General features: G+C 42.4%; 1 protein-coding gene across 2 annotated transcripts in view; it reads right to left on the bottom strand.

The window, feature by feature from the left end:
* The window catches only part of tnfrsf21 (tumor necrosis factor receptor superfamily, member 21), a 32169-nt gene extending 19822 nt beyond the window's left edge, over window positions 1-12347 (bottom strand). Inside the window, exons 1-3 of one of the 2 annotated variants that reach the window (XM_061051332.1) lie at window positions 11751-12347; window positions 4383-5094; window positions 877-1455 (exon numbers count right to left, since the gene is read on the bottom strand). In XM_061051332.1, coding sequence (XP_060907315.1) covers window positions 877-1455; window positions 4383-5094; window positions 11751-11777 — 1318 coding nt within the window. In that variant the 5' untranslated portion in view covers window positions 11778-12347. Of the gene's footprint in view, window positions 1-870; window positions 1456-4382; window positions 5095-11750 lie in introns of both variants that reach the window. The other variant, XM_061051331.1, reaches the window with a different exon arrangement.
* Between the last annotated feature and the right edge of the window lie 815 nt (window positions 12348-13162).

Genomic DNA, 13162 nt, shown 5'->3' with positions numbered 1-13162 from the left:
TACACGGCTCAGAGGCAGAACCATCGCACGTTATTACAGAGTCCACGACCTCCTTAATATGAACATCTTAAGTCTTCTGAGATGTTGTAATGTTTGATTTTTCTTTGTACAATAAAATTGCTAATCAAAGCATCAGAGGAGCAGCTTATTAAACTTCAAAAGAGCTAAAAAAATAGACACACTGATATCACTTTAAACAATTTAAGAGAATTTCCAACTCCATTCGAGTCTCTCTGCACCTTTAAGAAAAAGCTAAAGACCCAGATCTTTCATGAATACCTACTAACTTAATGATGATGGTCTCCATATCATTGATGATGATGATGGTTGTGACGATTGTTTTTGTTTGATAACGACGACTTATAAGATGGTTTCTATACTGATTAGAGCTCTCAAGAACTGCCCTCAATGTTGTGCTTTGCCTCTGGTCACTTCCTGTCAGCACCTGTGTGTCCAATCAGACTCAAAGCTGATCGTTTGCTCTTACTGACATTGTTCCCTTTTTTCTAGATCCTTGCTTGTGTTGTACTTACGCTCTGATGTACGTCACTTTGGATAAAAGCGTCTGCTAAGTGAATTTTAGAATTGTAGAAGAAGATGATGTTTTATTTGGAAGGTTACCATGTGTTTGTATAGCTGTTTTAAATTGAGTGATTTCCCCATGTTAAGTTGGTTTGTAATGTGTTTTGTGGTTCTGTATGACTACATTGGCCAACTCTTTCTTTTTTAAGAGATGTTTCATCTCAAAGGGACTTCCTGGTCATATAAAGGTAAATGCAATGTCTTGTCAAATGTTGTTAATCCTCCTGGAGGGGTTGGACTAAGTCACTCTCAGTAGAAGCACTCTTGTTGAAAACTAAGTAACCTTACCCTGACCGTTGGAGTAGTAGATCCACTTCTCTTTGACCTGCGTTACAGGAGCCGAAGCTTTCTTCTGAATGGCCTTCTCCATAATGCTGCTGGGGTCCTGCACGGGGCCCTTCTTAAGCACACGAGAGCTGCGATTCACACTGCAGACCACGATTACCACCAGCACCAGAAGGAGCAGCAGCACTATCATCCAGGGGAGATGCTCGTTGATGTCAAAGTGATGCTGGGGGCTTGGCCTTGGGGATCCCCTGCGGGTGGGCTTATAGTAGCTGGAGACCCCACTTCCACCACCTCTGCTCCCCTGCCCATCTACCTTGCTGATACCTATTCCAACCTTGACTACCTCTGCACCCTCAAAAGCCTCTATCATCCCCCTCTTGCTTGGGTCTGGCACTGGGCTAGAACTAGATTGCTGTTCTTGGTGTATCAGCTGCTTGTGAGGTGGGAGCAGTGGCATCAATGGGGGGTCCCCAATTTGTGGATTGGGAGTGCCAAGTTCACTAAGTGGAGGCGTCTCTGCAGGATGGTCGCCTCCAACCAATTTCTCTCTTGATAGTTGAATAGCTGCTGACTTCCTGGAAATTCCTGTGGGGAGAGACAGAACATTGAGCAAAATTAGGCTGAAATTGTCAAACATTTTGCAAAATGAAGTTTCATTAAGCCAAAGGAAAACATATTATCAAACAATTCAGAAATCATTTAAGTAGGATAATTGTGGTTTTTCAAAGTATCTATTTAAGACAGCTGCTATATATAAAGAGACATATATTTGTGATACAGACATCTAATAAGCTGAGAATTACAAACTACGGTCAGATCGGCAGGTAAAGAACCGTTGGGACCATAGACTGTGAATATTAATGTTTGAAGCCTGAGTGACGTCAGCCATCTGTTCCTGCAGGGCGCCCCGGAGGCTCATCGTCAGCAGCCGCCATGTTGGAAATCCTGTCTCAGTCTAACTTTCAGTCAACCTAACAACAGACTGAGAGCTGGAGCTGAGGTTTTTAATCCTCTTGACGAACTGTTACTTCACTCCCACCTGTCAATCAGGTCAGCTACACTCCTAACTATGGATAACACGTTTCGTTTTCAAAATTCACCCCCCGTACAGTGTGTGCCCATGATGACTATAACTGATCAGACTGCAGGCGGACACTCGACGAACTGCCGGACTTTGCACTTCTGCATTGGCTTCATTTTTTACAAGACCAGAGGATGTGGCTTGGTAGGGACCCCAACTGATGCAGGACCCCTATGTGTGGGAGAGTTGCTTATGCAAGGTCCATAAAGTCCTGATTATTGGCACAATTACCCCCCTATAACATGGTTATTTGCTATTAAAAAAAGTGTTTGGAATCAAAATGTAAGGTTTTTAATGAATGGTTTGTAAAAAATGGACTTACATAAAAGAGCCAAACAAAAATCTCTAATATATGTATCTAGGAAAAGAAATGTAGGGACGTGTTGTTTGGCATATAATAGAAGTTGGTCTGTTTCGTTGGATAGGGAAACAAACGGTTATGATCAATCAATATTAGGGCATCATTAACCTCCATTGAGTATGTGTCCTTCCCCTCTCTCTGCTGTACGAGCTGTGCCTAATACAGCTGCTAATGGGATTGGTGTTGTGTGATGACAAACGGTCATAAATATGATGCTGCTGTGTAGAATTAACACTTCAGTGGATCCTAAACCCTTTCATCCTCTTGTCAGCAGTCAGGTACTGAGGATTAGATCTTCTCCCTGAATTAACGATTTGGCCAATATTTTAGCGTAATCCAGAAGGCCTGCTGTAAAAGCAAGCACCCTATGCAACCACAGCTGAGCAGATATTCACAGTTATTGTTGCATGTGAGGATCTGCCATCTTGAATATCCAAATATCCTGAACAGATTGTTAAATAAATGTAAGTTACAACCCTCTTTTTTTATCCCCTTTAACAGCACATGACATGACATTCTACAATTCATTTTGCAGACGCTTTAATCCTTTAATAATAAAGAGACAAACATCAGAGAGTAAGAACAACACAAGCAAGAGGAGGAAACAACGTCTGGGTGTGCAAAACGAAGAGCTTTAAGTCTGATTGGACACACAGGTGCTGACAGGCAGTGCACTTGTTTTTGTTTTACAACTGAAGTTAATATATTGTCATCAACAAAATGGTCTTGAGGCCAAGATTGATTTTGAGTACTACAACACTACTGTTGACATATACTGTACAGTATGTAAGCCTTCAAAGCACATTTCACAAGACATCTAAGGTTGCCAGGTTATTTTTGATGTCATTTTAATTCACATGTATTGAATTATAGTATAAGTTTCTTGATACGTTAGCATTACTAATAAGTAAAAATGGTCTTTTATGACTGCTGTGATTGCTGTGTGACCTTCCCAGTCTCTCTCTAGACAGTAAAAGAAAGGTGAATGAGTAACATCCAAGACCCACCCACCCCCACTTCCACTATTACAGCACAGACAGGGTGAGACTTAATGGGGTGGGAAGCCATCGATCTCATACAAACACAAACAGCAGTGACAGTATTATAGGTGTTGGGGTCTTTATGTGGGGTCTGTTTAGCTGGAGACTGGCTGACTGACTAAGAGGTCACTGATTTAATGAGTTGAGACAAGAAGAAAAATACAGAGGGAGGGGTTTTTTTAAATTCAGAAAAGGTTAGGAGAGAGGGGGCTTTAAAAGGTGGGTGACGAAGGAAGACAGATATCTCCCTAACTCATCCTGAACACAGATAGTAACATTCCTGCTGTATTTATATGTAACATGTCACACATTCTTCCTTTAATGGAAAAGTTGCCTTCCAGTGTCGGTATTCCAGAGACTTGCTTTTACTATTATACTTTTTACTATTTACTGTGTTATGTCAATCTGAAATGCTTTTTTATGTGTTAGACATGGCGGACAACACATCTGGTTGGGCTTGAAACTATTTTGAGGACATTTGCAGCACTAATTGTAGCCTGCTGTTCAAACGGGTGTGGGACCAGAGTAACTTTCCTTTTTGAAGGTATCGTGTCTGCTGGTGATCGAGTCACATCACAAGAATCTGCAGTAAGGCCACCTGTCCACCCAGTGTTTTTTCCGGGCAGAAAAGCGCTGACTGTGCACTCGGGAGTGTTTGCATGAAGCGTTTGTGGAAAAGTGCTGCATGTCCGTCCTGTCTCTATGACCTGTCAGTTGAGAACGGCCGCTGTATGACCAACACTGCTCCGTTACTTTTTACTGTATGTTTTTTTATTTTAGAGTTTATTTCCTGATCAGACAGGAGCAGACAAGAGGATGTGGGTACAAGACACGATCCGTAGGAGGCAAAACTACGGGGGAATATCATACAATTGGAAAAGAGCGTTGGTGATATCAGCAGCGTCTTTCTAAAAAGTTGAAAGATTATCAACTTGAGAGCTCGGAGCGACTGCACAGCGACTTTTTGTAAGTTTCATGAAACACTTCACAAACTTAGAAAAAAATTTAAAGCTGCCAAAACTGTTCTCACCTTTCAGTGCAGCTCCAGCTGGTGGTAATAGTGATGATGAAGTCATGGGTTCTTCTACGAGCACAGCATGTGTAGGCACAAGTAGGGTGGTGGGTGCCATGGATGTAGATGACGAGGAAAAGGGGACTGTAGAAAGGTTCTGACAGATGTTATCTGTATATTTAGTTCCTGGTGTGATCAGCAGCAGGCCCTGAGCTTGGCAGTCTGTGTGGGTTCTACACTTCACCGCTTTGGAGTCCACATCTGAGAAAGTCCCCTTGATGCACGGCTTACAGAGTACGTCCTCTGTTTCACTGCCCCGCTTCTTCAACCTGGTCCCTGGTGGACACAGCGAGTGGAGCTTACACTCTGTGCCCCGATCCCTTGGTAAAAAGCTGTTGGGGGGGCATGTGCAGACTCGGTCCTGGGTGGTCGTGCAGGATTCTTTTTCAACGAAGCCTGCAGGACACGGAGCCCGACAGTGATGGCATTGCTGGACCCCGTTCTCACCGCGGGTAAAGGTGCCTTCAGGGCAGGGGCTGCACTCCCTGACTGCTGTGAGTGAGCAGTGGATGGAAACATAGGTGCCTGCTGGGCACTTGTCACAGACCAGCTGGGTGCCAGATTCAGGGTCAGTGTGCTGATAGTGGCGGGGAGAGAGGGGGGGCTGGTCAGCTGGGCTGGTTGGGGTCAAAACCCGGGCTGAAATGTCAACCAGCAAGGTATATAGGAGCTAAAAAGAGAAGAAAATGTGAAAGTTAGAAAAATATCTAATGAATGATATTAGTTTTTTAAAGCCGTTGTTATACAAGATGAATCTACAATAGTATAACAATCCTGAACTCTTAAGTTCTTCTGAAGCCTGAACAAAGTCAGATTTTTACTATGAGACAGCAGGAAGAAGTTGTGAACACAAGTCACCATTTAATGATGTTAAAATGTTTCTTTTAAAAAACCTCTTTGACCTGGTGATGGAGAGTTCATGTGGCTGCTCTATTGCTACACCAAATTCAGAATTAGATTCAGAACAAGAGTCAGTTTCCTCTCAGTCTGCCAACGTATGCATGTTAGCTTAGCAATGTGTAACAGTAGCCTACTACTGAGTAGTCTGAAGGCATAGATAGCAAAAACTGCAGACTGTGATGTTGAAACTTGTTGTGATTTGAGATCGGGCAGGTGAACCGAAGATGTTAAGAGATCAGTGCTTTTATATCATTGTAGCTCTAGACCCCAGTACTTCAATGAAGTGAGAAAAGGATTGGCAGGTTAACACACAGAGGCCAACAGGGAAGAGAAAATCATAAAATGGACTAAATGGACTTGAGCTTGTATAGCGCTTTTCTAATCTTCTGACTACTTTTAGCGCTTTTACACAGATGACAGCAGGAGTGTTGCCTAATTGATTATCTCGTATCAAATACTGTTTAAACTTCTTTAGTTACTTCTATACCTCCAGAGGGCTGCCTTTAGGGAAATAAGAATGTGTTTTTAGTAGGCCTTCTGCACCTGACAGACCTCTATAGCCCTTCCTAAGCAGACCAGCAGGATCTCCACAACAGCCCATGACTTCCAGATAAAGAGCAAAAAGGAGAAGGACAGCATCCCCACAAATAACAGACGTAACCAAGAGCATCATAATAGAGAACAGAGAAGATAGAGGGACAGCCAATCCCATCTTCAGTCAGAGATCTAACCCACATACAACTCTACTCTCACTGAGCTGGTACTTCAGACTTCAGGAAGGGCTGTGAAGGGGTTTATTAAGGCCCTGACACACCAAGGAGATGGTTGGCTGTTGGTAGGGATCGTCGTCTTAATTTTTGTGCTGTGTCTGCCTTTGTTCGGCCGATTCGAAGTCGGCGTCGGGGTGGTTGGTGAGAGGAATCACTCTGATTGGCTGTTCAGTTAAGCGAATCAGAACATGAGAAAGAAAAACGGAAGTGACGAAATAAAGTAAACTTCTTAAACTTTTTATCAGACATTATTCTCAATTAGAAGTTCCTATATAACGCGTGGTGAGAGACAGCGGTGTGAAAATTGTCTTCTCGTATCATTAAAACAGTTTGTTTATCTGCATTCTTCTCAGTCCTCTTCCTGTTTCCCCCTTTTTGGAATGACGATTACAGACTACCGCCGCCTGCTGCCATGGAGAGTTAGCAGAACTTCAGGGTGGTCGACCAAGACAAAGGCATGGTGAGGCAATGCTTACAATGATACATATTTGTGTGTGCATTGAAATACATTTGTGGATCCTTCTGTGTGCATTCATGAATATTGAGCCTGATCTAACTCCATTGAACAATAATGGAGTGAGTGGACATCCTTGGCTTGCACCCTGCTGTTGTATAAAGCCTTGAGTGTAAACATCTAATGTTATTTGACCTTAAATTGTAGAGAGATTTAAACAACTCAGTGAAAGACTTCCAAAAACCTCACTACCAAAACATTCTCAATGGTTGTAACATCTTTTATCAGAGAGCTTTCCTGTGTTCAGTGATGCAATGAAGGTATTAATGTGGTTTCTCTGGGACGGACAGATTAGGACAAACAGCAGATATGAATGGATACATGTCTGTCCTTTACTAATCCTGTTTGCTCTGGATGGACCATTACAGATATGAGGCTGTTAATCTGTTGTCTTTCTAATATTATGTATAGGTCACAATTTATCAGGCTAATAGGTCAGGAGCTGGAATAGAGGGTTTGGTCTTTGTCAGGTCTGGGTCAAACTACAACAGGAGCTGTGTTCATGTGTGAGGGATTCCTTGGTGATCACTTCATTTCATCATTCATCATGTCAAACAGAGTAGACGTAAAGGGTCCACATCCATACTGCATGATCTATTGTTTGGTATGGAGAGGATCACTTTCCTGGGTTCCTCTGAGATTATGGGGTCTCCATATATGGTTGCCACATACTTAGAACATTTTGGAAGTTAACTTCTTTTTGAATTTTATTTTTTAACAGATAATATTTTTGACCTTTGCTTCTATTTTGGGGAAAGCTGAAGCGAGATGGGATTTGTCGGGAGAAGAGAGTGGGGTGCATCAAAGAGCCATGGTTTGGAGTTGAAAATGTTGACCCCGACGTACTATACGCTGAGAACTTCAGCATATGGGACGCCTGCTCTGTCAAGTGAGCGCAACCAACAGCCTGGAAGATCAGGTCAATGGCGGACAGAGTTGTTATTGGAGGTACTTGATACATTGACTGAACAGTAGTAATCATTAAAGGCTTTATATGTGATGTTTTGATCCAGCAGATGTCGCCCTTGAGCACCAGCATGAAACCAAAACAACTTGCGCTGCATTGTTGTGTTAGCATGCTAATGCTAGCATGGTTGTTCTTTTCATTGAATTACATTTTATATAAAATCCTTCCTTGATCCCTGCCTGTGTTGTACTTACTCTCTGATGTACAATAAAAAGCATCTGCTTAGGATTAGGAGCATTAAAATGTATACACTGTGTTTTTTATACTGTTCAGTTTTTTTATACTTGTGTTTGGACTGTCACAAAAACTTGTTCTGGTGTAAAGTCTATCAGCCAGTCTAAATAAACAAACAAAGTGACAGGACAAGAAGTGGGCTATTGTTATCCATCTTCAGTTCCATCTGGCCTTATTTACTAAAGACCTGGGGAAAGTACTTCTGTTCACCTGTCAGGGATGTTTCTTACTACAACAACTACTCTGTCACCCTCTCCAGGCACCTGAACGAAGGGCAGTGAGGAGATTTTGAACCCTTACTAGTTTCATCCCAACAGATACAATCCAAAGTGTTTGTTGGAGGCCATCAATAATATAAGCCAGATTCTCTTGTTGCATGTGGGAGACGGTTACTATACACCAATTTTTACAGATCAAGACCAGTCTGTACCGGTCTACGCCTGATGTCATCATACTGATCCTCAGACATTTCCAACATTTCATTGTGTGGTCGGGTTAGGTATACTGTAGTGGTTGTGTAGAATTTCAACTTACAACCTTTCAAACAAGGTTAAAAAAATCTTTGAAAAATCTAACATATACACGTCAACATACCTGTCCCATCAAGTAAAGATGTGCCATATCCAGCCGGCCTCTTTCTAAGACCATTACGTTGAGAGTTATAGTTCAATATTCAAACAAGGGTCTGAATTATTCGTATTAGTCCTGTACTTGTTTACATTAGGGGTGGTGTGGATTGTGTTTTGTGTGGTTCCACTGACTCAGAGGGCCATATTTCATCAGCAGTCCCTCCCTGCCTGTAATTCTATCTGGAGCAGGAGGAGGCCAGGCAGCACCCTGTATGCTGCATGGTGAGCACTGCAGCAGACGTTCAGCTCATATGTTGAATCTTCATACGGTGACATGTGGCTCAATGTCAAACTCTTTTAATCCCCATGTTTTCATTCTGTTTTATCTTAGACATGAAACTTACAAACATCAGAGACTGATGTTCTACTATCTGAGCAAGAATCTAAAAAGGTGGAAAAGGAGACATTTACTGTTCACTGTTGATCACACATCTGTAACATACAATCTTATATTCCATAAAACCTCTTGTTTTTTATAACGAGGATAGTGGAAGAGCTTTTAGGATCATTTCTTTGTTGCTTGCTGTCATCAAAACTCCTACATCTTCATTTTTCCCCTTCAGTCGTTTCATTTTTTTTCTTCTGTTTTCCATTGTAAGAAGAACTGACACCTGCTGTTCTGCTTGTGGTGAAGACATCGCCTAAACACAGAATTCATTTTGATAAATCTTTAAAAAAACAAGTCTTTTGATTTTATAACTACATATGAAAACCTTCAACGTCTGCCTAAAGTTTGAGCCTTGGGAACACAGCGTTATAGCTCCATGACTCCCACTCGATGGCACTTAACTTGAAATGTGATATTGACAACAGAAAGGGGTCAATCTGAGTGCTTGCACATTTCATAACACCCCTCTAAAATAAGCAGTTAACATGCACATGGACAGACGGGCTGCATACACCCTGTCAACAACTGGGAAGAGCTGTCTGTCTGTCTGTCTGCAGTACAACTACACACATGTCATTAAACCTCTGACGGTTTTAGTAGAAACAAGGACTTACAGATGGATCAATACTGTTAGTGCAAAATAAATAATAGATCTTCAGGAATAGCTTCATAAACTCCACATGGTAGATCCTGCAAACAATCAAGCTAGTGTGTGTGTGTATGTGTGTGTGTGTGTTACATAATGATGTGTCCATAAAGACAGTTGGTAGCTACTTGGGTGGGATGTTTGTGTTGGTTTGTCTGTGGCAGATTTCATCAAGCTGTAATTACTGTCAAATTAAAGTACGGCCCACTACACACAAACACACACACCAACACACTAACACACACACACACAGGCAAACACAGGCACGCAAACATACACGTGCACTTCACCGTGAACTTTCTCCATCCCCCCTCCCCCCCAAACAAACAAGAACACGACTGAAGCACCTGTTGCTGTGTGTCCTCAGCTCTGTTTGGAGTCAGTCGCCCTGAATTCATCTCTGACAGAATCCAGCAACATTATTACAGTAAACGTTTGACTTTACTTCTACTGACAGAATCTACTTAACACAGCTTTGGTTTGTGTTGTCTTCTTCATCAAGTTGTGGGAGCTGAGTTATAAGTTACACTTATGGAACAATAGTCTCCGATGTTGAGGCTTCAGGGCCTTCTTCTGAAACAACGCTCTAGTTATTACCATGGCGATGACAGACGAGGGCTACACCGGGATCAACGGCCAGTGTGCCTCGGACCCTGCACGTGTTGAACCCTGTTTGTACGATGATCAGAGAAGCATTTGACTCACAGGTGAACTCGGGTAGGCCCAAATCCCCCCAAGTCCACCTAAAGCCTAAGACTGACCCCTGAGGGACTTTTTTGTTGTCAGTGTGTCTTTAACGGGATAATTCAATAATTTTTTTTATCTGTAAAGTATTTTCCAATCATTTGTGTCCATAATTGATGTCCTGATGAACTAGCTGTTTAATAAGTGGAGTAATGAAGTGAGGGGGCTGTTAACGTGGAAGAAGCCCTTCAGGGGGAGACGAGACCCCTCGGCTTCACGACGAGGTCAACCTGTTGGGGTTCCACATTAACAACACCCTCACTTCACTACAATGCTCACCATACATGATCCCTTACATAATGAATATGATGAGGTGCAGCCGTGGTGAGTTTTGGTCATCACCGGCTGAAGGAACAAACTGTTTCATTGTTCCCCTCGTGATGTCGTCCTGATGATGTGCTGATATTCAGTAAATCACTCCCTCTGGTGTGATATCGATGAATTGCGTGAACAGATCCTAAACTGTGATAAACTCATTCTTGTTGTGTATTTCATGTTGACTTTAGTAAACCTTACAGTTAAATAAAACCTTTCCTTGCTGAGTTTTTTTTTCTGAATGTTATCGACGATGTTTAATGACTTTGTAAAAAAGATAAAGATCATGTTGTCCCATTATCTAATAACTCAAACCATTCTCCCAGCTCTGATACCAATCCAAAGTCGTCTTTATCGTTCATCTGTTCATCCTCAATGCTGACCTGGAGCCTGTTTGTTTTGTGCTGATCCTGAACATGGGTCAGTATGTTTTCAAGAACAGAAATCCTCTCCCTCTCTGTCTTATAACTGTCCTATGTATCACTTCCTGTCATCAACTTTCAGTTGAATTGTAAACCAAGGCCCATCAGGTCTGTGCCCTTTGAGACCCACCCAGCATTTACAGACCTGAACAATAACTGATAGATATAATCAATGTACATGCTGATGTTTGTCCATCAAAGACACACCTGTATTAAGTTTCAGTCTGTTTCTTAACCAGTTAAAATGCCCTCACAGTGGGTTTAATGGTGATAGATGTTCATTAGAAATGTGGTGAGAAAGACTCTTTTTCTTTCGATATTTGGCCACAGTGCATGGTCTCTAAAAGTTACCTCGATCACACACTTCAACATTATTAAATCATATTTTATATAAATATTAAGACACACAGTGCTCCTGACAGTCGACATGGAAGAAGTCAGTTGACTTGACATTTCCAGTTGTTTGGCCGACACGGATTGTATCAGCTAAATAATAGACTGCTGTGTGCCCTCTCTTTGTCCATCCCTCTGTGGGAGAGACTCTTTTGTGTTGTTGTTAAAGGCCTGCTGAAATGAACGACACGCTGATGGCGTTTGAACCCTAAACAACAAGATCATGTCCTGAGTTTATTTCACAGTAAAAGTTGTGCAAGTTAAGACCATATCGGATTCTTGATTAGAAGTTCAGTCTGGGACGAAAAAAACAGGCACTGTCCCTTTAAATTGAGAATCTTGCAGAAGAGTCCTTGGTATAAAGAATGAAAACAGGCAGATGAAATGAAGCCTAAAGGACTCACCACTGCAGACACACACATGGCAGGCATGGTCCTGATTCAGAAACCGCAGATAAAGGGTCACAAGTTGTTTCCGGGAGAGACACTTTTCATCTGGAGCTGTGTCTAATCATCATCACCATTATCCTCTTCATTTGACTGGAGGAGAGAAACCGAGCCGGGCTCTGGTGCAGCGACACTCTCAACTACAGTGTTTAGTAGTCCGTGTCTCTAGTTGGAGCGGACTCCGGTGGTGAGGGTTCAGGGCTTGGTTCCGAAAGAAGGCTCTGGTAATTTCCATATCGATGATGGATGAGGGCAAACACCGGGATCAGCGCCTCGCCCAGTCCTGAGTCGCACTGTGCAGTGCGGCTCTCCTGCAGCGCTGCAGAGCGCCTCACATACTGCCGCGGTGACGTACAGGCAGAGGGGCGGGGCCTAGCGACGAGCCTCAGCCAACGGGAGCTCTTGAATAGTGCTGCACGTGTTGAGCCCGGTTTGTATGGTGATCGGGGAAGCAAGCATTTGACTCCAAGTTGAACCTAGCAGGCCCAAATCCCCCATGTCCCCCTGAAGCCTGAAACCGTAATGGTAGTGTGCTGTGCCTGAGCGCCAATCCGTGAGGGTGTGAGGTGCCATGGCTTTAAATAAACAATTGGGAAATATGGTGCATTCATGTAGTGTAGTCGAAAAAACGAGCACACGAACACCTGCTCAAGTTGGAACAACAACTCTGAAACTCGGAAAAGAAAGAGGTGCCCGACTTGACGTCATAATCGTCATCAAGTGGGGGGCAAAATCTGTTATTTTTAATGTTAACATACTTTTTATTAATTCACGTATTGCACATCAACTTTCCAACTCGGAAAACTTTGACCACCGGAGCAGCACCTGAACGCAGCATTAGATAGGCCGACACACTGTCATGACATCACACATTGCCAGTAAACAAGATGCGCCACTATGGACAAAGACAACCCCTCCAGTAGCCTGTGACCTATCGGCTGTTTGTAGTTCTTTAATTACAGTTTTGGTTGGTTTTATGGTTACATTTTAGCAAACTAGTTAGGCCTTTAAAAAGTTTTTTTTTAAAAGTCATAAAAAAACAGCAAACTTCTATTTTTGACTGAAAAACAACTCTTCAGTGTTCTTTGAATGACCAAAAAAGTAATGAACTATTGGCTTCTTATTGTCACTTCAACTTATTTGTGTTTTTCCGGTCAGACACGGAAGCATTTCTCTTAATGTAGCCTCCTGTTGTATAAAAATGAAGCTGATGGGAACAGTGGGACAAACCAAAACATTACCAACATCAACAGCACACGTTGTTTCTTAATTGTTAAGGCAACTTGGTCCTGAACATGAAATAAATAAGGAGACAGTTTGGAAATGACAGAAAATGTAACGACCCGCGTTTGGCAAAAAGAGATACATAA

This window comes from Labrus mixtus, chromosome 12 (genome assembly GCF_963584025.1).
Source record: "Labrus mixtus chromosome 12, fLabMix1.1, whole genome shotgun sequence".
NCBI classification, from domain to species: domain Eukaryota; kingdom Metazoa; phylum Chordata; class Actinopteri; order Labriformes; family Labridae; genus Labrus; species Labrus mixtus.
This window is presented reverse-complemented; position numbering and strand designations above follow the sequence as displayed.